At 47.2% G+C, this 25,773-nt stretch overlaps 1 protein-coding gene across 7 annotated transcripts in view; it reads left to right on the forward strand.

The window, feature by feature from the left end:
* RALYL (RALY RNA binding protein like) overlaps positions 1 to 25,773 on the forward strand; it is a 1,030,045-nt gene that overhangs the window by 770,378 nt on the left and 233,894 nt on the right. For all 7 annotated transcript variants that reach the window (XM_069731545.1, XM_069731544.1, XM_069731543.1 and 4 more), the window contains one exon: positions 6,574 to 6,649. In XM_069731545.1, the coding sequence (XP_069587646.1) occupies positions 6,574 to 6,649 (76 nt within the window). The remainder of the gene's footprint in view (positions 1 to 6,573; positions 6,650 to 25,773) is intronic.

Below are 25,773 nucleotides of genomic sequence, written 5' to 3' on the forward strand. Positions count from 1 at the left end.
ACATGCATTTGGTTGCGTTAAAAACGCATGCGTTTTTATAAAAAAAAACAAGAAAAAACACTGATAAGCCACCCCACACCATAAAATTGATAAAGGGATCCTAACCCTAACCCTAACCCTTGGGATCCTAACCCTAACCCTAACCCTAAGGGTTAGGGTTAGGGTTAGGATCCCTTAGGGTTAGGGATAGGGTTAGGGGTAGGGTTAGGGTTAAGATCCCTTAGGATTAGGGTTAGGGTAAGGGTTAGGATCCCTAGGGTTACTAGGGATCCAAACCCTAACCCTAACCCTAACTCTAGCTATTTCTGTCACACACTTCTCATCACGCAAACGCATGAAAAAACGCATGTAAACGCATCAAAACGCAGCGTTTGTAATAAAACATGCAAAAACGCATGCGTCTAAAAAACGCAACGTTTTACCGCGTTTACATGCGTTTTTTTCACCACATGCGTTTGTGTTTAAAACGCTGTGTTTTTAAACGCAAATGTGAAACCAGCCTTACTGAGATATTTCTTATGAGAAACATTAAGATATAGTAAAAGACACCATAATTCTACCTTTGTTTGCACAAAAAAGTTTGATGTGCCTTGCACTGCATTTATTATTATTGCTTATGTGTTTTAGACACCTTTATATATATTTTTAGCAATGGAGTGTTGTCTAGCTTATGCCTTCACAGGAAAAGGGGTTGGCTTGTGATGCAACACCATGTATCATAGAATCATAGAATGGTAGAGTTGGTAGGGTCCTCCTGGGTCACCTGGTCTAACCCCCTGCTCAATGCAGCATTCACTAACAGGCGAATCCAGTGCGCAGGTGAAGATGCGAACTCGGCTTCAGGAAAATGGCTACCGCGATCTCCATCTGCGCACGCGCGTCATCCTGCGGCCATTTTCCTGAAGCCCCGGGAAGCCAAGAAGTACAAAGATGGCCACGCCCACCAATAAACCGTGGAATAGCGCAGATCGCGCTCTTTTCCTTCACCTGCGCACTGGATTCGCCTGTTGGGCATGCGCACACCACTACGCCACCAACGGAGATCTGGGGGAGAAACAGCGCTGTCACCACGCCCATATGACCAGACCAGCGAGAGTGACAGCCCAAAACGGCAACTTTACAAAGGTATTTCGGCAGCATAGGTGGGGAATAAAGGCTCCAAAAATACACTAATTTAAAGCACAGCTCTGCCCCTATTTAGCGCTATTTTTATATCATCTTGAAAAAACGGGGTGACAGGTTCCCTTTAAGTTTCCTCTCAGTTTTCTGTTTTGCAAGCTAAACATTCACAGATCCTCATACATCTGATTTGCCAAAATTGCAGGGCGCTTATCTGACATAAAGTAAGCCAGCTAATGGGTGGTATAAATGTAGACTAGACGGTTAAAGGGGTTGTCCACTTCTAGTCCACTACTAGTTGTCCCTTCATAAAATGTTTGTTCCCAATAAAATAACAAAGCCTATACTCACCTCCCGTGTCGGCGCTGTTTCCGCAGTGTCAGCACTCGATCTCAGGGCTGTGATGCGGCGTTGTGACACAAGACAATGAACATGAAGAGGAAGTCAGAAATCAGCTGCAGCCCAGACTTCCTCTTCATGTTCAGTTTGTATGAAGGCGGAGACAGTGACACCAGCGCTGATTGGGCGCTGGAATGGCACTGGAATGGAAGGTCCGTATATGTTTTATTATTTTATCAGTGCCGAACATTTAGTTTAAGAAGGGGTTGTCCTAGTATTGGACAACCCCTTTAAAGAGGCGCCAAATCTATCCAGAGTAATACATTTGTCAAATTATTAGATTGTTAAATTTACACTACCAAAAAATAATACAGTTTTACACCAGTGTTTTGATAGGGTGATGTCTCGTTAATACGGTGCTAACTGAAAGCACCATGTGATGGCACATATAGCCATTATGGCTCTATTTTATGGGACCTACAGACCTCCTTTACCATGATTCGGGCTCTGCCTTGTACAAATGTTGTGTTCACATCGTGCTGTTTGGGTGTTTTTGTTCCTAAATATTCTTAAAATAATTGTAACTTAATTTTTTAAAACTTTTTTCACAATATTATTTTTGATGTTACATGGTAAAGAATTCAGATTGTTTTCCCAGTGTATTGCTGGAATTTTCTTTTAAATGTAATACGTAGGATAAATCTAACGGGCAAGGAAAAGTTTGCAGAGTTGTCCTTCCACCGTTAATCAAACAAGGTCTTTTATTGTTTGGAAAATATACATAAGCTGCTTAGCTTCGCTCTGAATAGATCCATTTGTTGGTCGAACTGGTAGAACAGATTATCCAAGAAAGACGGGAAACTAATACAAATGTGAATGCTCTGCATTTCCAGTAAGATGATAGGAATCGCAAGTATTGAATTTTTCACACCACGGTGTGGAAGTAAAGCTGTGTAACTCACTGATAGAAGGTCTGAACTAGGCTGAGACATAAAATAAATCCCATGCAATGCAGACTCCATCCTGCATTATTTATTTATATGTCTCATGCTATAATGTATCTTGCCTGTGGCTTATGTAAATAGGTTTTTGTTCTGCTTGCTTTAGATGAGTGATTGCTGTACAATCTATTCCATGGTGCTTTGAAGAAGAGTCTCCTGATCCCCTCTTAGATAACAATTGAATGCGTTTTCTTTCAAAGGCATCATAGCACTTAATATCCTCTCAATATATTGCATATGAATAAACTCAATAAAAGATTATACAAATTTAGGCCTGATATGAAATCATTGGTTATGAATAAATGTTTATGAAAAGGTTTATGATTTTAGTTATTCTTCCCACAACTGAATCTCTCTCTAATCAGAGGTATTGTACATTAGCCTCCATCCCATAAAATATTTAGCTACTGTATATAATCCATTAAGTGCTTTCTGTAAGTGCTTCACCTAGAACTGAAGACCCAGCCGTGGCCGCTGCAGGAGCCAGATGTCGCTCTCAACTCCCGGCTGTATGGTTTACTGAAGGAACCCAAAGGTATAGTTATATGTAAAGTGCGTGCAATAATACGACCACTTTACTTATAATGTGCAAACATTCAGTATTCGCAGCAGAAAAAAATCTGCTGTACTACTGGAGTGTTGGCAGGAAAAATGCTACCTAAAATACTTACATTTTTGCTTTTGTTTTTTTTTATGCTTTTTATTCCCCCTGCTCATTTGAATGGGTGTTAAACATTGCAAAAACGCTGAAAGAAGTGACATGCTGGAGATGTGAAACTCCTTCGAATCTGCAAAGATAATTAAGCGGCATCTGCGTGAGACTTCAGAAATCTATCATATTTTTCAGACTATAAGATGCACCAGACCATAAGACGCACCTAAGATTTAGAGGAGGAAAATAGAAAAAAAATGGAAGAAAAAAATGTGGTCAATTCTGTACTAATATCCTCTATCTGTACATATATGGTCCCCTCATCACCATCCTGGTATATATGGTCCCCTCATTCCCATCCTAGTATGAATGGCTCCCTCATCCCCATCCTGATATGCATGGCCCCCAAATCCCCATCCTAGTATACATGGCTCCCTCATTCCAAACCTGGTATCCTTGGTCCTCTCATCCCCATCCTGGTATGCATGGCCCCCTCATCCCCATCTTGCTATACGTGGTCGTCTCATCCCTATCCTGGAATGCATGGTCCTCTTATCCCCATTCTGAGCTACATGGTCTCCTCATCCTTATCCTGGTATGCTTGGCTCCCTCATCCCTATCCTGCTATGCATGGCCTCCTCATCCCTATCCTGGCATACATGGCCTCCTCATCCCTATCCTGCTATGCTTGGCCCCCTCATCCCTATCATGCTATGATTGGCCCTCTCATCCCTATTCTGGTGTGTATGGCTCCATCAAAAAACATTAAAAAATAAACCATTTTACTTACCTTCCCAGCGCGTCCTCACAGTATCATGTTGTTGCCAGCAACTTTCAGCTTGTAAGCAGCGCATGGCGTCACTTCATGTGCTGCAGAGGACAGCTTCCGTAATGCTCACTGCTCCCCATGCCGGGATTTTGGGCATGTGGAGCAATAAATATTGATCTTCTTTAGTAGCGGGCACAGTGTTAGCTGCAGCCGTTGTGTGATCATGTGTATACACTACTTAAGGGTATAAATATTCACTGCTCTCCATTCCCTTGGACATGGAGAGCAATGAATATTGATTCTCTTTAATAGCGGGCACACGTAATCGCCAGGAAGCTGCAGGAAGCCGGCTGCTGCGACTTCTGTGCCCGCAATTAAAGATCAATGAATATTCACTGGCCTCCATGCCCATGGGAGTGGATAGCAGTGAATATTCATTCCCTTAATTAGTGGACACAATTCAGAGAACGGCCTCTACAGGAAGCAGGTGGCTGTGGCTAACAGCATATCTGCTATTAAAGAGAAATAAATATTGACTGCTTTCCACTCCCATGGATGTGGAAAGCAGTCAATATTTATTTCTCTTCAGCAGCGGGCACAGAGTTGTACTGTTGTCTAAATTATAGGTCACAAGTGGGAAGTGTGTTCACCTACAAAAAATCCATGGATAGCAAATTTTAGAACAAGTTCTGTAGCAACTGATATCTCACGCAGCCTGAGTACAGAGATCAAAAGAGTATTAACATGGTTGCTTTCACCTGCAGCCAGGAAAGCAGTAGCATAACAGAGCTGTGGGAGGCAAAATTCCCCATGGCAGCTAGGAGTGAGCTATAAGAAGTCACCTGTATTATCCTGAGACTGATAAATAATGTAAAAAAATAGTAATGTTTTTAAGTGACAAATAAAATCCCAGTTTAAACAAATATGATTTATTTTGTGAAAATAAAACAAAATCATGAAAATGTGATGTTGCCGTGTTTTCAAAGACAATGAAAAATAATTTAACCTTTTGTTCTTCGGGATGAATACTGTAAAAATAAAAAAATAAAAGCAATGCTAGAGTTGTTGTTCATGTTTATTCTGCCCTGCAAAAAAAAGGAACTAAAAAGTGATAAATAAAAATTCCATGTACCCCAAAATGCAGGTCTGTAAATAAAATTTCACACTGTAGTTACCTGTATGATGCGTGATGGGTGCTCTCTGCTCTCCTGACCTCACTGCAGAGCTGTATGTGGTTATACCTGACACGTGTGCAGGTTCCTCTCAGCTTCCATCTCATAGGCAGACAGGGTTGCAATATTGTTACGATACAGCAGAGCTGTGAGAGCTGCAGCAAATGTGTTTGCAAGGAGACAAAGATCACAAAGTTCAGTTTTACTGTTATGTGTTAGTTACTCTCCCTATTTAAAATAATATCTGGAGGCAGTTTCTCATACAGATCTATAGCCAGCCCGCAGTCTGGAAAGCTCACTTACATATAAGGAAAACATGGATTTCTCTGGAATTTTATTTAGCTTCCTATAACCTACATGTCCATATTGACGGCTTATGAGGGCTGATACTACTGACAGATTTCCTTTAGCTAATGTCTGGAGGTTTAGCTATGGTTGTTTTGGAATGTAATGTATATACATTAAATGAACTTGCACAACTAATTACTTTTGACTTTACATGCCCCTTCAAATGCATAGCTATAGGGGTTGCAAAATTTACAGTCACACGTGAGCCTTGGCGCTCTAAACATTAATATTTCTATCTTGAACTAAAACTTATGTACCAAACCATGAGGTAATTAAATATGACCTTCAAGATGAAGCCATGCATGGAACAGCAGGGCACACTAGACGCTAACATGGGCTATGTCTAATCTGTGTTCCATAAAAAAAATAATTAGGTGATTACCATTTCCTTTAGTTGTAAAAGTAATTTTTATATTAAGATGATAGAAAATCAGAATACTTGACAATTTTTTATGTTTCTAAAGATCTGAATCTTGGGTGAAAAAGGCGCATTTACAGCAACTGGTAAAGAACAAACTAAAGACAAAGGCAGAGAAAATTTTGCCAATTTCAGGTCAACTAGTCATGAGAAAGGCTCCCAAATACAATACTTGAGTGACTTTTCAAACATTTTAGAGGAATTGTCTCTTCTGATTAAACTTGTTTTGGTAACATTAAACATCCAGTATAATGTCAACTTAAGCATCTAACAGTGAAGTAAGCAATTATTATTACCTACAACTCTTTCTCCTTAAAGGGAACATTTCATTAGGTTTTTATCTTGTAAAATTGAGTTTTTCGTGTTGAGAAGCCAAAAACAATTTAGCTCAAGGTATCATAATCAGATAATTACAAACGAGTCACTAATTGCATACTAAAAGATTCTATATTGTTTTTCTAATACAGATTTCTAGGCTCCGGCATTGTTGAAAGTCATTTAAATTCAGTCATACCCCCAAGATGGCAGAGAGATCTGTTAATTCTATGGCCGAATGTAGAATTCATATTGTTCCTACAAGCCTATAAGTTTCATGAGAAGTTTAGATCAACTATCCCTAAACTATACTGTTGCCCCAAAGTAGGAGTTTCTATTCAAACAGGAAGGATTGTGATTCATAAGAAACTTAAATTTGGGTGTACTTTACAATAAATGTTTTAGATGATCTAATAAGACTTTTTAAAAATTTCTTACAGACATCAACATGGCCGGAGAACCGAAACCTTATAGACCAAAACTGGGAAGTAAGAGGCCAATTTCCTCTTTATACAGGTAGGATTGTGTTATTTATTCCCAACTTTTGCTTTGCTCTGTAGATTTATGTAAAAACGTGTAAAAAAGGATGAGTGGTATGATGATAGTTATCAACAATTCTCAAATTCTTGGTTCATACTTGTATATTAATAGGATTCTGAACCCAAGTGTAAAATACGCAACTGAACTCAAGAATATAAAGACTAATGGTATATGCACAGAGTATCTTACAGATGTAGAGACCCCCAAATAGTTTTTTGAAGCAGAAGATGATTGAGGAAAACGCCCGGAGTGTTTTTCTTGAAGAGTCTTCTTTATCTTCTTATTTGTTTTACTGTAGCTTTGCTGCTGGCGGCCTTTGAAATAGTGGCGGCTTTCAAGCATAAGCAGCCTCTTCTTTTAGATACTTCACGACTTTCGAAGCCCGGGGCAGGTAAAATGGCTAAAAAGATGGAACGCAGGCACAGCAAGTCATTTTGACATTGCTGTGTACATGCTCATTAATTTTAAGATTTAGAGCTCGTGCACATGACCCTATTATCAGATTGAGTGCAATCCAACAGTAACATTGCATGGTATTTACGTTATGCTATGGGACCACACACATGCCCAATTTTTTCTGCGGACAGAGCCAGTACAGTGAAAAAATTGCAGCATGTCCGAAATTGATCTAGTATTCAAATTGCTCTTGGCTATACAAGTCAGTGAGTGCGAAGAAACCATCAAATTGTACTCAGATGACATTTGAGTGCAGTTTGTTTTCCAGGAACTCCCACAATAGAGAAGATGGAGAAAATGTTTTTTTCCACCTTCTCATCCAAGAGAATCTGATCATAGTGTGACTTGCATAATTGACTCAATTTTCTTGGATGAGAAAACATACGGTTCGGTCGTATGCACCTGCCTTATCGAGATCTTTTCCAGGTACCATCTGCTTGAAAAAGACACCATGTGCACATACCCTAATGCTGATTAAAAAGATTTCTTCTGTGCACAATAAGCTAAAAAAAATCCACCTGAAACCTAAGTGACGACACGAGAATGAATACTTCCTTGAAATGAGCTACACTCCTGTATCAGTGACCTACTCCAAAAGCGTACCATTTAATTTTCAGGAATGCATTCTTATGGCCACAGGCATGATTCTCATCCCTGATTCGGGGTAACTTTTTGAAAGCTAGCTTTTATCATAGTTATAGTTGTCCCAGAATTGCAACTTATCAATTCAGATAGGTTAAAAATGTTGGAACACTGTGGGCCCCAGTGCTTACAAGAATGGGGATTTTGTGAAGTTAGACACCCATTATTGTGGTTGATGCTGTTCCCAGCATTGGGACTACCAGTAATTTGACACCACCTATAATGTGGATAACTGATAGGTTGCAACGGTGGAACAACCCATTTAATCCACATTACACCATTCAAAAATAAAATTTCAGTATGTGCAATTTTTTTTTATGGTGGCTTTCCCTCTGAGATAATGCAGAACATTAATAATGTCCTACTTGAAAGTATGTATAGGGCTTGTCTAAATGATGGCACGCACCCAGGCTCCACAGCTGTTCCTCAGATAGGTAAAGGTTCAAAAATAAAATGAGAGGTTGTCCTGTAGTTTATTGCATGGTTCATTGCGTTTAAAAAAAAAAAACTCAACCAAAAACAAAACACCTTATCATTCAGTGTCTGTCTAACCCCTTCATGACATGTGACGTACATGTACGGCGTAAGTCGGATGCTGGTGTATGGAGCCCCATAATCGATAGGTGATGAGTTTACCGTGTGTTACAGCAACCAAGGTGTCTAGGGGCCAAAGTAGTGACCAGCAGAGATGTTGTAAATTGCTGCACATAGTGAGGATAAGTATAAATTCAGTTTATTATTTTATCAGTCTCTAATTCTATGGATTATTGAAAGTTAAAACAGGACAGCCCCATTAAGGCATTCATAAAATGTCCTGGGGGGAAATTCTCTTCAATGAAAAAATATTAAGGGTTTACCAACAAATGGTTCTCGGAGGATCACTGGTGGCATAAGTTAGTCTACTTCAGAGTAAAGTTTTAATCTTTCATCAACTGCCTGAAGAAGTGTTAAATAATGATGACATTCTGCAGACAGTCGATATAAGGTGGCACATGAGGAAACAGGTCACTCACCCAGCTTCTGGCAAGAGAAGATTATAAAGTGAAAGAAAATGTGCCCAATGTGTATTTTTGACCCCAATCCTTCACTCAAAATAATTTAAGAACCCTTTGAAAATTGAAGAATCTTGGTTGAATATCCTCTTCGGCATTTCGGCCTTGGATAACTGTTGAAATGTAATATCCATCAGCTCTTTGCATGTAAAGCGATGATCATGGTGTTTCCTGAAACACTAATACATTTTCTTCTCACCCGCCTTTGAGCTATAAGATGTGTCACTACCGATTAGTCTCTGACCGTGAGGATAGCAGTCAATGATGTTGAACTTAAAGAGCAACTGATTAGCCTCCAGGGAGAATGACAGAATCGCCAATGAACTGACATATTTGATGCTGCGTCTTATTTTATACACCGGCAATGATTGAAATGGCATTAAAATGACAGAACCACATTAAAAGTTGTTGAAGGACCACAGATGCTTATTTAAAGCAGTTCTTCAAGATGGTAATGTACTTATTTTAGCATAGCAGCACACTAAAAGTAGCGCCACAGCTTTTCTGGTTTCATGTAACTACATATACATTCAGAACTAAATTATAGAATTATGTTCCTTTTTAGCTAAAAGTTCTATACTTTTATTTTGTCGTTTTTTTAAATATGTCAGTAGAAGATACATTAACATGGCTCGAAGATGAAAATGTGTCCTCTTTTTCAGACTTTTGTTCAGTGTCTATTTGCAGTGGCATTGTACACTTGAGGAATCAAAATGGATTGCTTCTTAGGCTACTTTCACACTTGCGCCGTGCACCGCACGTCGCTATGTGACGTTGCGGCGCACCGACGCAAGCAGCGAAAGTGCCGCACAAAGGGGGCAGCGGATGCATTTTTCCAGTGCATCCGCTGCCCCCTTTGTGAGGTGCGGGGAGGTGGGGGTGGAGTTCCGGCCGCGCATGCGCGGTCGGAAAAAGCGGACCGTCGGCAGCAAAAACATGTAACGTTTTTTGCTCCCGGCGGACTGCCACAACACGGCGCAAACATCGCACGACGGTTGCGACGTGTTTCAATGCGTCGCAATGCGTCGCAATTATTTGTGTTGCCAGTTTCTGAGACCCGAATTTTTATAAAAATTTTCGGTCAATTGAGCTGTATGAGGGATTATTATTTAAGTGGCAAGCTAATGTTTTTTATACCATTGGTTTATATATGATGTTTTAGTTACCTTTTATTGAATTTTTTTGTGTGAGAGGTGCAGCAATTGAAAAATGGCAATTCTGACCTTTTGATTTTTCTTTGCTTTACAGCGTTTATCAAGCAGGATAAATAGTTTGAAATTTTGATGTCATACTTTTACAGATGTGACAGTAACAAATCTTTGTTTTTTATTTTTCAACGTTTTTATTTTTAAAGAGGGATGAGGTTGTGATTTGAATTTATATTTTTGCTTTATTATTTGATATTTAAAAAAAAAATTTTTTTTCCCTTTTTCCACATCCTTTAGGGGACTTTAACCCGCGATCATCTGATCACTCTTTCTTTGTATTGCAATACATAGCTAAAAATCACAGTCTCCTACAAAGCCCCACCTGTGGCTGGACTTCACAGAAGTACCAACATCGCAGCCATGGGGGGCCTTCAGCAGATTTTGGAAACCATGACAACCCAACGGCAACCCGCAATCGCATCACATCCCTCGTACAGGTGCCCAGAACTGTGTGTCCCCAGGACTGCACGCCCTAAATGCTGCTGTCAGAAATTTACAGCAGCATTTAAGTGGATAAGAGAAAATTGCTGCTGTAACAGGCAAATATAGCTGTATAATACAGCTGGCTTGCTGCCTTCTCCATACACTCATCATGCACACTCATCACGTACACTCATCACACAGACCCATCATACACACTTATCACACACACCCATCACATACACCCATTGCACACACCCATCGCACACACCCAGGGCTGCCACTAGAAATTTCGGGGCCCCATACTGGCAAAATTTTCGGGGCCCCCTTGAGACTCCGCCCAGGCTCCACCCCAGCCCCGCCTCCAGGCTCCACCCCACGAGCTGTCCACAGTCCCACCGCTCTCTCTTGGAAAAACTCCACTTCTCACCTATCACACATTAACAGTTCCCATCACCAGATCACACATATAGCCGGCAGCTTTTGTTTTGGCCAAAAGATTTTTTATGCTGCCACCATAACACAGTAGACACTTTTGGCCGGGCCCTACTCTACTGTAACCTATCAAATATTTGTTAAAATATGCAATACAATTTAGGTATATTTATATTTATTTTTCAATTTTTTAAATGACCAATAATATCACATACAAAGAACAAATACCACAACACCATGACCAGACCACATATTACCACCACATAGTGACTGAATACTACAATTCTGATCAGTAATAAAAAAAAAGCACCATACTATCACCATAAGTGCCATTATACACAGGAGATCTGTACTTAGTATGCAGTGTTTGTGTACAGATAATACAGTGATCACTAGTGAAATTATACACAGGAGCTCTGTATACAGTGTATAGTGTCAGTGTATAGGTAACACACTGACTTACCAGTGACGTCTCTAGGTTGAAGTCCTTCATCTTTCATCCAGCACAGACCGCCATCATTTCATCCAGCCAGGACTCGTTTCTGCAGCAAATAACACAGTTATCTCGAGCTCTGCTTGTAGAATACATTAATTAATTTTCCCAACTTCTACATTACACCACATGAAGAAAAAGAGGCGACATAGTATCACCCTACACAGTAACAGGATCGCCCCCTCATTTAAAACAGTATCCTCAAAAAATAAAATAAATACATCACTGCAGTAATAATATCCCTAAATTAGTCCCTATGGTAATAATATTCCCCATCCTGGCCACCGTGTGTCTCATTCCTGGCGTCAGCCATATGTTCTCCCATCCTGCCCTCATGAGTATCCATTCTGCCCCATATGATCTCCCCATCCTGACCCATTTGTCTCCATCATATCAATCCTGCCCCATGATCCTGCAAGATCTGTCTCCAGTCATGCCCCCATGTCTTTCATCATACCCCGTATCTCCATTCTGCCCCTGTGTCCAGCATCTCCTCTGCCCCTGTGTCCAGCATCTCCTTTGCCCCTGTGTCCAGCATCTCCTCTGCCCCTGTGTCCAGCATCTCCACTGCCCCTGTCTGTGTCCAGCATCTCCTCTGCCCCTGTGTCCAGCATCTCCTCTGCCCCTGTCTGTGTCCAGCATCTCCTCTGCCCCTGTGTCCAGCATCTCCTCTGCCCCTGTCTGTGTCCAGCATCTCCTCTGCCCCTGTCTGTGTCCAGCATCTCCTCTGCCCCTGTGTCCAGCATCTCCTCTGCCCCTGTCTGTGTCCAGCATCTCCTCTGCCCCTGTGTCCAGCATCTCCTCTGCCCCTGTGTCCAGCATCTCCTCTGCCCCTGTCTGTGTCCAGCATCTCCTCTGCCCCTGTGTCCAGCATCTCCTCTGCCCCTGTCTGTGTTCAGCATCTCCTCTGCCCCTGTGTGTCCAGCATCTCCTCTGCCCCTGTCTGTGTCCAGCATCTCCTCTGCCCCTGTGTCCAGCATCTCCTCTGCCCCTGTGTCCAGCATCTCCTCTGCCCCTGTGTCCAGCATCTCCTCTGCCCCTGTGTCCAGCATCTCCTCTGCCCCTGTGTCCAGCATCTCCTCTGCCCCTGTGTCCAGCATCTCCTCTGCCCCTGTGTGTCCAGCATCTCCTCTGCCCCTGTGTGTCCAGCATCTCCTCTGCCCCTGTGTCCAGCATCTCCTCTGCCCCTGTGTGTCCAGCATCTCCTCTGCCCCTGTCTGTGTCCAGCATCTCCTCTGCCCCTGTGTCCAGCATCTCCTCTGCCCCTGTCTGTGTCCAGCATCTCCTCTGCCCCTGTGTCCAGCATCTCCTCTGCCCCTGTCTGTGTCCAGCATCTCCTCTGCCCCTGTCTGTGTCCAGCATCTCCTCTGCCCCTGTGTGTCCAGCATCTCCTCTGCCCCTGTCTGTGTCCAGCATCTCCTCTGCCCCTGTCTGTGTCCAGCATCTCCTCTGCCCCTGTCTGTGTCCAGCATCTCCTCTGCCCCTGTCTGTGTCCAGCATCTCCTCTGCCCCTGTGTCCAGCATCTCCTCTGCCCCTGTGTGTCCAGCATCTCCTCTGCCCCTGTCTGTGTCCAGCATCTCCTCTGCCCCTGTGTGTCCAGCATCTCCTCTGCCCCTGTGTCCAGCATCTCCTCTGCCCCTGTCTGTGTCCAGCATCTCCTCTGCCCCTGTGTGTCCAGCATCTCCTCTGCCCCTGTGTCCAGCATCTCCTCTGCCCCTGTCTGTGTCCAGCATCTCCTCTGCCCCTGTGTCCAGCATCTCCTCTGCCCCTGTCTGTGTCCAGCATCTCCTCTGCCCCTGTGTCCAGCATCTCCTCTGCCCCTGTCTGTGTCCAGCATCTCCTCTGCCCCTGTGTGTCCAGCATCTCCTCTGCCCCTGTGTCCAGCATCTCCTCTGCCCCTGTCTGTGTCCAGCATCTCCTCTGCCCCTGTGTGTCCAGCATCTCCTCTGCCCCTGTGTCCAGCATCTCCTCTGCCCCTGTCTGTGTCCAGCATCTCCTCTGCCCCTGTGTCCAGCATCTCCTCTGCCCCTGTCTGTGTCCAGCATCTCCTCTGCCCCTGTGTCCAGCATCTCCTCTGCCCCTGTCTGTGTCCAGCATCTCCTCTGCCCCTGTGTGTCCAGCATCTCCTCTGCCCCTGTCTGTGTCCAGCATCTCCTCTGCCCCTGTCTGTCCAGCATCTCCTCTGCCCCTGTCTGTGTCCAGCATCTCCTCTGCCCCTGTGTCCAGCATCTCCTCTGCCCCTGTCTGTGTCCAGCATCTCCTCTGCCCCTGTCTGTATCCAGCATCTCCTCTGCCCCTGTCTGTGTCCAGCATCTCCTCTGCCCCTGTCTGTGTCCAGCATCTCCTCTGCCCCTGTGTCCAGCATCTCCTCTGCCCCTGTGTGTCCAGCATCTCCTCTGCCCCTGTCTGTGTCCAGCATCTCCTCTGCCCCTGTGTGTCCAGCATCTCCTCTGCCCCTGTGTGTCCAGCATCTCCTCTGCCCCTGTCTGTGTCCAGCATCTCCTCTGCCCCTGTGTCCAGCATCTCCTCTGCCCCTATGTGTCCAGCATCTCCTCTGCCCCTGTCTGTGTCCAGCATCTCCTCTGCCCCTGTGTGTCCAGCATCTCCTCTGCCCCTGTGTCCAGCATCTCCTCTGCCCCTGTCTGTGTCCAGCATCTCCTCTGCCCCTGTGTGTCCAGCATCTCCTCTGCCCCTGTGTCCAGCATCTCCTCTGCCCCTGTCTGTGTCCAGCATCTCCTCTGCCCCTGTCTGTGTCCAGCATCTCCTCTGCCCGTCTGTGTCCAGCATCTCCTCTGCCCCTGTGTCCAGCATCTCCTCTGCCCCTGTCTGTGTCCAGCATCTCCTCTGCCCCTGTGTCCAGCATCTCCTCTGCCCCTGTGTGTCCAGCATCTCCTCTGCCCCTGTCTGTGTCCAGCATCTCCTCTGCCCCTGTGTCCAGCATCTCCTCTGCCCCTGTCTGTGTCCAGCATCTCCTCTGCCCCTGTCTGTGTCCAGCATCTCCTCTGCCCCTGTGTGTCCAGCATCTCCTCTGCCCCTGTGTCCAGCATCTCCTCTGCCCCTGTCTGTGTCCAGCATCTCCTCTGCCCCTGTGTGTCCAGCATCTCCTCTGCCCCTGTGTCCAGCATCTCCTCTGCCCCTGTCTGTGTCCAGCATCTCCTCTGCCCCTGTGTCCAGCATCTCCTCTGCCCCTGTCTGTGTCCAGCATCTCCTCTGCCCCTGTGTCCAGCATCTCCTCTGCCCCTGTGTGTCCAGCATCTCCTCTGCCCCTGTCTGTGTCCAGCATCTCCTCTGCCCCTGTGTCCAGCATCTCCTCTGCCCCTGTCTGTGTCCAGCATCTCCTCTGCCCCTGTCTGTGTCCAGCATCTCCTCTGCCCCTGTGTGTCCAGCATCTCCTCTGCCCCTGTGTCCAGCATCTCCTCTGCCCCTGTCTGTGTCCAGCATCTCCTCTGCCCCTGTCTGTGTCCAGCATCTCCTCTGCCCCTGTGTGTCCAGCATCTCCTCTGCCCCTGTGTCCAGCATCTCCTCTGCCCCTGTCTGTGTCCAGCATCTCCTCTGCCCCTGTGTCCAGCATCTCCTCTGCCCCTGTCTGTGTCCAGCATCTCCTCTGCCCCTGTGTCCAGCATCTCCTCTGCCCCTGTCTGTGTCCAGCATCTCCTCTGCCCCTGTCTGTGTCCAGCATCTCCTCTGCCCCTGTCTGTGTCCAGCATCTCCTCTGCCCCTGTCTGTGTCCAGCATCTCCTCTGCCCCTGTCTGTGTCCAGCATCTCCTCTGCCCCTGTGTCCAGCATCTCCTCTGCCCCTGTCTGTGTCCAGCATCTCCTCTGCCCCTGTCTGTGTCCAGCATCTCCTCTGCCCCTGTCTGTGTCCAGCATCTCCTCTGCCCCTGTCTGTGTCCAGCATCTCCTCTTCCCCTGTGTCCAGCATCTCCTCTGCCCCTGTGTGTCCAGCATCTCCTCTGCCCCTGTCTGTGTCCAGCATCTCCTCTGCCCCTGTCTGTGTCCAGCATCTCCTCTGCCCCTGTCTGTGTCCAGCATCTCCTCTGCCCCTGTCTGTGTCCAGCATCTCCTCTGCCCCTGTGTTCAGCATCTCCTCTGCCCCTGTGTGTCCAGCATCTCCTCTGCCCCTGTCTGTGTCCAGCATCTCCTCTGCCGACTGCCCCTGTCTGTGTCCAGCATCTCCTCTGCCCCTGTCTGTGTCCAGCATCTCCTCTGCCCCGGGCCCCCTCCCTTGGATCGCCGCTACCAAAAAAAAAAAAAAACTTCTTACCTTGCCATGCTCCCGCGGCGGGCGAAGCTCCTCCACGCAGGTGAAGGACGCACTCGCCGGCGGCTGACGATGACGTCAGACGCCGGCGAGGTGCGACTGCGCACTGCCGCCGTTCAAGTCAGCTGCCAGCCTCCGACTGGCTGGCGGCGACTGTTAACTATTGACGTGCGGGCACGGGCCCGCACGTCAATAGTGAGCCGCAGCGCCTGCAGGGGGGGCCCGGTGAGCAGATGAGACGGGGCCCAATGCGGGCCCCCTCTGCCCACCGGGCCCCATACGCCAGTCATGGCTGTCATGCCCTGATGGCGGCCCTGCACACACCCATCACACACACCCATCACACACACTCAACACACACAGCAATCACATATATATACATCATAGATGAAGTGTACACAGAAAGAGACTAAAAAGGATTATCACTGCAAAAAAGAAGCATGAGGCAAGAATAAATGCACAGAAACATTGACTACAAGAAAGTGCAATATAATAGTTTATGTTACTACTAGATGGAGGCCCGATGCTATTGTATCGGGAAGGCAGTAATGTCACGATGGGGGCAGGCATGCAGCGCTGTTGTTGCCTAATGGCATCCTGTGATAAACTAATGACTTTTGCATCAGGGGACTCATGTGCTTGACATCTACGCTTATATGCATAGTTTTTGCCCAAGCGGTGCTGTTGCTCTTCAAGAGTCTCATTTGCCCTTTGTTGTTTTTGACGTTGTGCATTTGCTGCTTTCCTTTCATTGTCATTGGTAGAGTTGAGCGACCTTGACCTTTTTAGAGTCGAGCCGGGTTTCGCGAAACCCGACTATCTCAAAAGTCGGGTCGAGTGAAATCGGCCGATTATGACGTAAAGTCGGGATCGACCGAAACACGAATCCCAATGCAAGTCAATGGAGCAGCATAGTCGGCAGTGAGTGGGGGCCAGGAAAACACCTAGAGTGCCCATTTTAATGTCAAAACCATCCATTCTTCTTAATGAAGCTTGTCAAGCGTAATTTACCTTATAATAATTGGAAGGCATTTGAAATTGGGGGTCATTTGGCTAAAGTTGTGGTGGGTAGGACTGGTTCAAGTAATTAGTGGGCCCAGGAAATCTGGACCACGTCACGGCAGTGGAGCAGGGAGAGGTAAGTATTTCAACTTTGCAAGTGCTGTGAACCTGAGCAAGCAGGGGGGGCCCACTCGTTGGCATTGGCACTGGCACAGGGCCCCTCAAAGTACAGCGGTGTGTTTGCACGGCGGGGGCGCCTCCCACCGGCAGCAACACTTTTGCGTACTATGAGAGGCCCTGTGCCAGTGACGTCGCCAACTAGTATTCCTCCCCCCACCTGATGAAGGAACCTGCACTTTCATCTGCACCTTCCTCTTTGTCCCTGTGTAAGGTGGTATGGTATGCGGGAAGAGCAACCTGACTTTCAGCAGGGTCACAATGTTGTTGTGTAGCGTGCACGGGGAATGTTGCGTTATGGGTCAATGTACCAGCAGACTCATCTATCACTGGCTGGGCAATGGGCAGGATGAGGAGGAAACACAGATATAGGCCCAAAGAATAAAGTTGGCTAAATGCAGTTCAAAATTGGTAACACAGGAATAACCAGGGGGCATTGCAGTGGAGGACAACTGGAATGAGAGGCTGACACAGAGAGTAGGCCCAAATCAGTAAGTAGTCGAAATGCAGTTCAAAATTGGCAACCGTAGTAAACAGGCGGCACAGCTTTGTTCAGTGGAGGAGAACAGCAAGGAGTGGCAGACACCGATAGTAGGCCCCAACCCAACTAGTAGGCCAAATGCAGTCTAACATTAACAACTACTTAACGAGCGCCTGAAAACGGAATTTCAGGACAGGAAACCAGGAGAACAGCAAGGAGCGGCAGACACTGTTAGTAGGCCCCAAACCAACTAGTACGCCAAATGCAGTTGTTCCATTTAACCACAATTTAACGAGAGCCTGAAGATAGAAGCTCAGGAAAGGCAACCTGGAGAACACCTTGGAGTGGAACACACCATCTCTCTCCACCCCATACCCATTTTGTAGGCCTAATGCAGTGTAGTTTTCTACAACTACTAAACGAGAGTCGGAAGACCGAAGCAATGGCAAGGAAACCTGGGGAACACCTTGGAGTGTAACACACCATCTCTCTCCACCCGATACCCATTTTGTAGGCCTAATGCAGTGTAGTTTTCTACAACTACTAAACGAGAGTCGGAAGACCGAAGCAATGGCAAGGAAACCTGGGGAACACCTTGGAGTGTAACACACCATCTCTCTCCACCCGATACCCATTTTGTAGGCCTAATGCAGTGTAGTTTTCTACAACTACTAAACGAGAGTCTGAAGACTGAAGCAATGGCAAGGCAACCTGGGGAACACCTTGGAGTGTAACACACCATCTCTCTCCACCCGATACCCATTTTGTAGGCCTAATGCAGTGTAGTTTTCTACAACTACTAAACGAGAGTCGGAAGACCGAAGCAATGGCAAGGAAACCTGGGGAACACCTTGGAGTGTAACACACCATCTCTCTCCACCCAATACCCATTTTGTAGGCCTAATGTAGTGTAGTTTTCTACAACTACTAAACGAGAGTCGGAAGACCGAAGCAATGGCAAGGAAACCTGGGGAACACCTTGGAGTGTAACACGCCATCTCTCTCCACCCCATACCCAATTTGTAGGCCTAATGCAGCCTACTTTCCGACAACTACTAAACGAGAGCATGAAGATCGAAGCTCAGGAAAGGCAACCTGGGGAACACCTTGGAGTGTAACACACCCTCTCTCTACACCACGGAAGGGCTGATTCTTAGGAAGGAAGGCTGTCGGAAAGAAGCAGGGCGCGTCCGAGGGTGATTATATTCTTATTAGGTATATACTCACCCTCGGACGCGCCCTGCTTCTTTATTTGTAATGAATGTTTATTTGCAATGTGGTTTTGACTTACTCTATTTTTTTGGTAAATAATGATTTTATTATTTTCATTGTTTTGCATCTTCTTGGCAATAGTATAAAGAAGACGCGACAGGACAACACTCGGTGGATGCCATATCTGTGTTTTAAATTGAAAAAAACTTTCAGTTAACTACTTGCAGGAGAAAGTTATTGTAGCTGGTGGCCATTTTTAGTACTGTACCAGATTTTTGTTGTATGTGTTTGTTTTTAATGTTAAAATGTCTGCATTTGATATCTCTCCAGTATTTTCTTTTTTATAAGCAAAATACTTATTTTTATATTTTCTGATGTTGGTTCAAGGGGTACACGGGCAGCAGTAGACAGGTCAGTGGAGGCCTAGTGGAAGGAGGGACCGCAGACAGGCTTTGAAGGCCTAACATAATGAATTGGGCTGGCTGTAGGCAATTTAAAATTGGTTCCAGGGGAACACGGGCAGCAGTGGCCTGGTCAGTGTAGTAGTAGTGGAAAGAACGGGCCGCAGACAGGCTTCGAAGGCCTAACATAACAAAAATTGGGATGTAGGCAATTTACAATTGGTTCCAGGGGAACACGGACAGCAGTAGACAGGTCAGTGGAGGCAGGGCCGGCTCCAGGTTTTTGAGGGCCCCGGGCGAAAGAGTCTCAGTGGGCCCCCCCTTTAACACATACCACGATTCATGATCGCTTATAACACAGCCATGTAATATATAACACAGCCCACTTAGCATATAACAGCCCACTTAGTATATAACACGGCCCACGTAGTATATAGAACAGCCATGTAGAATATAGCACAGCCCACGTAGCATATAACAGCCCATATAGTATATAGCACAGGCATAGTATATAACACAGGCTCTACACACAGCCTTCGTGCACCATCACACAAGCTTTATCCACTATCAGACAGGCTCTTTACATTGCTAGACAGCCTTCTTGCATAACCATACTGGCTTTATCCATTACCGTACAGGCTGCACACACTGCCATACATCCGTTGTGCATCACCATGCAGGCTTTATCCTTTACTGTACCGGCTCTGCACACTGCCATACAGGCTCTAAACATTGCCATAAAGCCATCATGCACGATCATACAGGCTTTATCCACTACCGTACAGGTTCTACACGCTGCCAATAAGGCTCTCCACACTGCCATACAGGCTACATGTGTGGAAATCCTTACACTGCCATATAGGCTCCATGCACTGCAGTAATAGCTTTATACATTGCCATATAAGCTCAGTCCACTATACAGATACCCTGAGTTACCATTTAGGTTCTTTTAACTGATGGACAGACTCCACCCACAAGATCCATGCATTGGCATACTGGCTCCATGCACTGCAATACAGATTGCACTGCCATGCAGGCTTCATGCACTGTAATACAGGCTCCTTGTGTTGCCATGCACAGGCTTCTTGCCTAATGCAGAGGCTCCATTTGTGACAGTTCCAGCTTCATATACATGTACAGAATCGCAGCTTTGCCACACAGACTCTGTACACTGCTGTACAGTCTCTGTGCACTACCATGATTCATGGTAGTGCACAGAGACTGTACAGCAGTGTACAGAGTCTGTGTGGCAAAGCTGCGATTCTGTACATGTGTTCCATGATACATGCTCCATTGCTCCATGCATGGCCGTATACACTCCCACAAAGGCTCTCTGTGTTGCCATACAGGCTTCATGTACTCCCATGCAATGCTGTGATTGGTGTTCCAGGCTCAGCAGGCTGCATCCCCCCGCCCTCGCAATGAATTGGGACTGAAGACTCACTCACTGCTAGACATGGCGCCGTTGCCCCTTTGTGGACACAGGGACAGGGTACACCGACCGTGCAGCTGCTGCTCGTCTTCTGCTTAGCGCTGCCGCTGGACCTGTCCTGGAGGGTGGACGAGGAATCATGGATGATCTTCTCTGAGCTCTTGCCTCTTAGGACGACGAGCTCTCACCCGACCGGAAGTGACAGGACAGATGACCGCTGGCCCGGAAGTGACTCTCTTCATATCCATGGTGACGGCAGAGGTATGTATTGCCGCTGTGCAGCGCCAGCGAAACCCTCAGAGAGCTCTCTGGATGTGCTCCGCCAGGCTCCGAGTCCTGGCTGGGAGAGGGATTTGAATGACTGAGTGACAGTCACACACAGCAGCGATGTACTCCGGCTGCGGGGCCCCCAGGAGCGCATGTGTGTGTACAGCACTTGTAAAGTTACTACCATAAATGGGCCCCCCTGTCTCGCCAGGGCCCCGGCATTTGCCCGGGTACGCCGGGTGCTGACGCCGGCCCTGAGTGGAGGCCTAGTGGAAGGAGGGACCGCAGACAGGCTTCGAAGCCCTAACATAATAAATTGGGCTGGCTGTAGGCAATTTAAAATTGGTTCCAGGGGAACACGGGCGGCAGTAGACAGGTCAGTGGAGGCCTAGTGGAAGGAGGGACCGCAGACAGGCTTCGAAGCCCTAACATAATAAATTGGGCTGGCTGTAGGCAATTTAAAATTGGTTCCAGGGGAACACGGGCAGCAGTAGACAGGTCAGTGGAGGCCTAGTGGAAGGAGGGACCGCAGACAGGCTTCGAAGCCCTAACATAATAAATTGGGCTGGCTGTAGGCAATTTAAAATTGGTTCCAGGGGAACACGGGCGGCAGTAGACAGGTCAGTGGAGGCCTAGTGGAAGGAGGGACCGCAGGCAGGCTTCGAAGCCCTAACATAATAAATTGGGCTGGCTGTAGGCAATTTAAAATTGGTTCCAGGGGAACACGGGCAGCAGTAGACAGGTCAGTGGAGGCCTAGTGGAAGGAGGGACCGCAGACAGGCTTCGAAGCCCTAACATAATAAATTGGGCTGGCTGTAGGCAATTTAAAATTGGTTCCAGGGGAACACGGGCGGCAGTAGCCAGGTCAGTGTAGTAGTAGTGGAAAGAACGGGCCGCAGACAGGCTTCAAAGGCCTAACATAACAAAAATTGGGCTGTAGGCAATTTAAAATTGGTTCCAGGGGAACACGGGCGGCAGTAGACAGGTCAGTGGAGGCCTAGTGGAAGGAGGGACCGCAGACAGGCTTCGAAGCCCTAACATAATAAATTGGGCTGGCTGTGGGCAATTTAAAATTGGTTCCAGGGGAACACGGGCAGCAGTAGACAGGTCAGTGGAGGCCTAGTGGAAGGAGTGACCGCAGACAGGCTTCGAAGGCCTAACAAGAAAAATGTCAATACAATGGTATTGACAGTGCCAGGCATTGAAGGATGTCAGCGCATAGACTAAACATTGGTGGAGCTGTGAGAGAAAATTTTGCAAGTCGTAGAGCACTGTTTGACCTGAGGGGGGGGACTGTCTTGTGGCCGGCGGTACAGGCCCAGGGCCCCTCATATTACAACGGTGTGTCTGACGTTGGGTGCGCACCACCACCGCCAGACACTTTATTGTACTATGAGGGACCTAGTGGCAGTGCCGTCGACCAAAAGCGGGCACACCCACCTCTTCAGACAAACAGTACTCTCACGGGTGCTGGCGCCAAGTGGCGATACCACGGCCCCGTGTGGGGACTTTGGCCATTTAGGGAGGTGTTAACATGTCGGATGCTGGACAATCAGGTGCTGCAAATTACGAGATTGGAAAAGTCGTTCAGAATAGTCCACAGGCAAGACCTTTACATAGGAAAGCTAGGTGTCAGCCGGGCAAGGTGGGGCAAAAGATTTCGAAATCCAGTTGTGGTTCATTTTAATGAAGGTTAGATCATCTACATTTTGGGTAGCCAGACGAGTCCTTTTTTCTGTTAGTATTGAACCTGCAGCACTGAATACTCTTTCTGATAGGACACTAGCTGCCGGGCAAGCAAGCTCCTGCAATGCATATTCTGCCAATTCTGGCCAGGTGTCTAATTTTGATGCCCAGTAATCAAATGGGAATGACGGTTGAGGGAGAACGTCGATAAGGGATGAAAAATAGTTAGTAACCATACTGGACAAATGTTGTCTCCTGTCACTTTGAATTGATGCTGCAGTACCTGTCCTGTCTGCGGTCATAGCAAAATCACTCCACAACCTGGTCAGAAAACCCCTCTGGCCAACGCCACTTCTGATTTCTGCCCCTCTAACACCTCTGGTCTGCTGGCCCCTGCAGCTCGTGTTAGAACGATCACGGGCGCTGTGTGCAGGGAATGCCAGAAGCAAACGGTCAATAAGAGTTGATTGTTTGGTTGCTAATATTAGTTCCAAGTTCTCATGTGGCATTATATTTTGCAATTTGCCTTTATAGCGAGGATCAAGGAGGCAGGCCAACCAGTAATCGTCATCGTTCATCATTTTTGTTATGCGTGTGTCCCTTTTGAGGATACGTAAGGCATAATCCGCCATGTGGCCCAAAGTTCCAGTTCTCAAATCTGTGGTTGTGCTTGGTTGAGGGGCAGTTTCAGGCAAATCCACGTCACTTGTGTCCCTCCAAAAACCAGAACCCGGCCTTGCCGCGCCAACAATTTCCACTGGCCCCGGAAAAGCTTCCTCATTAAAAATATAATCATCCCCATCATCCTCCTCGTCCTCCTCCTCCTGTTCGCCCGCTACCTCGTCCTGTACACTGCCCTGGCCAGACAATGGCTGACTGTCATCAAGGCTTTCCTCTTCCTCAGCTGCAGACGCCTGATCCTTTATGTGCGTCAAACTTTGCATCAGCAGACGCATTAGGGGGATGCTCATGCTTATTATGGCGTTGTCTGCACTAACCAGCCGTGTGCATTCCTCAAAACACTGAAGGACTTGACACATGTCTTGAATCTTCGACCACTGCACACCTGACAACTCCATGTCTGCCATCCTACTGCCTGCCCGTGTATGTGTATCCTCCCACAAAAACATAACAGCCCGCCTCTGTTCACACAGTCTCTGAAGCATGTGCAGTGTTGAGTTCCACCTTGTTGCAACGTCTATGATTAGGCGATGCTGGGGAAGGTTCAAAGAACGCTGATAGGTCTGCATACGGCTGGAGTGTACGGGCGAACGGCGGATATGTGAGCAAAGTCCACGCACTTTGAGGAGCAGGTCGGATAACCCCGGATAACTTTTCAGGAAGCACTGCACCACCAGGTTTAAGGTGTGAGCCAGGCAAGGAATGTGTTTCAGTTGGGAAAGGGAGATAGCAGCCATGAAATTCCTTCCGTTATCACTCACTACCTTGCCTGCCTCAAGATCTACAGTGCCCAGCCACGACTGCGTTTCTTTCTGCAAGAACTCGGACAGAACTTCAGCGGTGTGTCTGTTGTCGCCCAAACACTTCATAGCCAATACAGCCTGCTGACGTTTGCCAGTAGCTGCCCCATAATGGGAGACCTGGTGTGCAACAGTGGCAGCTGCGGATGGAGTGGTTGTGCGACTGCGGTCTGTGGAAGAGGTCTCGCTTCTGCAGGAGAACGAGGAGGAGGAGGAGGGGGTGCGAACGGCTACAGCCAACTGTTTCCTAGACCGTGGGCTAGGCAGAACTGTCCCAAACTTGCTGTCCCCTGTGGACCCTGCATCCACCACATTTACCCAGTGTGCCGTGATGGACACGTAACGTCCCTGGCCATGCCTACTGGTCCATGCATCTGTTGTCAGGTGCACCTTTGTGCTCACAGATTGCCTGAGTGCATGGACGATGCGCTCTTTAACATGCTGGTGGAGGGCTGGGATGGCTTTTCTGGAAAAAAAGTGTCGACTGGGTAGCTCGTAGCGTGGTACAGTGTAGTCCATCAGGGCTTTGAAAGCTTCGCTTTCAACTAACCGGTAGGGCATCATCTCTAACGAGATTAGTCTAGCTATGTGGGCGTTCAAACCCTGTGTACGCGGATGCGAGGCTAAGTACTTCCTTTTTCTAACCATAGTCTCATGTAGGGTGAGCTGGACTGGAGAGCTGGAGATCGTGGAACTAGCGGGGGTGCCGGTGGACATGGCAGACTGAGAGACGGTGGGAGATGGTATTGTTGCCGCCGGTGCCCTAGATGCAGTGTTTCCTACTACAAAACTGGTGATTCACTGACCCTGACTGCTTTGGCCTGGCAAAGAAACCTGCACAGATACTGCAGGTGGTGCAGAAAATGGTGGCCCTACACTGCCGGAAGGGATGTTGCGTTGATGACTAGCTTCATTGGCCGAGGGTGCTACAACCTTAAGGGACGTTTGGTAGTTAGTCCAAGCTTGCAAATGCATGGTGGTTAAATGTCTATGCATGCAACTTGTATTGAGACTTTTCAGATTCTGCCCTCTGCTTAAGGTAGTTGAACATTTTTGACAGATGACTTTGCGCTGATCAATTGGATGTTGTTTAAAAAAATGCCAGACTGCACTCTTTCTAGCATCGGATACCTTTTCAGGCATTGCAGACTGAGCTTTAACCGGATGGCCACGCTGTCCTCCAACAGGTTTTGACTTTGCCACGCGTTTTGGGCAAGATACGGGCCCGGCAGATGGAACCTGTTGCGATGTTGATGCCTGCTGCGGCCCCTCCTCCTCCGCTTCAGAACTGCTGCCGCCTGCACCCTGTTCCCCCAATGGCTGCCAATCGGGGTCAAGAACTGGGTCATCTATTACCTCTTCTTGTAGCTCATGTGCAACTTCGTCTGTGTCACCGTGTCGGTCGGTGGTATAGCGTTCGTGATGGGGCAACATAGTCTCATCAGGGTCTGATTCTTGATCATTACCCTGCGAGGGCAATGTTGTGGTCTGAGTCAAAGGACCAGCATAGTAGTCTGGCTGTGGCTGTGCATCAGTGCACTCCATGTCAGATTCAACTTGTAATGGGCATGGACTGTTAACTGCTTCACTTTCTAAGCCAGGGACGGTATGTGTAAAGAGCTCCATGGAGTAACCCGTTGTGTCGCCTGCTGCATTCTTCTCTGTTGTTGTTTTTGCTGAAGAGGACAAGGAAGCGACTTGTCCCTGACCGTGAACATCCACTAACGACGCGCTGCTTTTACTTTTACCAGTTTCACGAGAGGAGGCAAAAGAGCTAGAGGCTGAGTCAGCAAGATAAGCCAAAACTTGCTCTTGCTGCTCCGGCTTTAAAAGCGGTTTTCCTACTCCCAGAAAAGGGAGCGTTCGAGGCCTTGTGTAGCCAGACGACGAACCTGGCTCCACAGCTCCAGACTTAGGTGCAATATTTTTTTTCCCACGACCACCTGATGCTCCACCACTACCACTACCCTCATTACCAGCTGACAATGAACG

The sequence above is a fragment of the Ranitomeya imitator genome, chromosome 6, assembly GCF_032444005.1.
Source record: "Ranitomeya imitator isolate aRanImi1 chromosome 6, aRanImi1.pri, whole genome shotgun sequence".
NCBI lineage: Eukaryota > Metazoa > Chordata > Amphibia > Anura > Dendrobatidae > Ranitomeya > Ranitomeya imitator.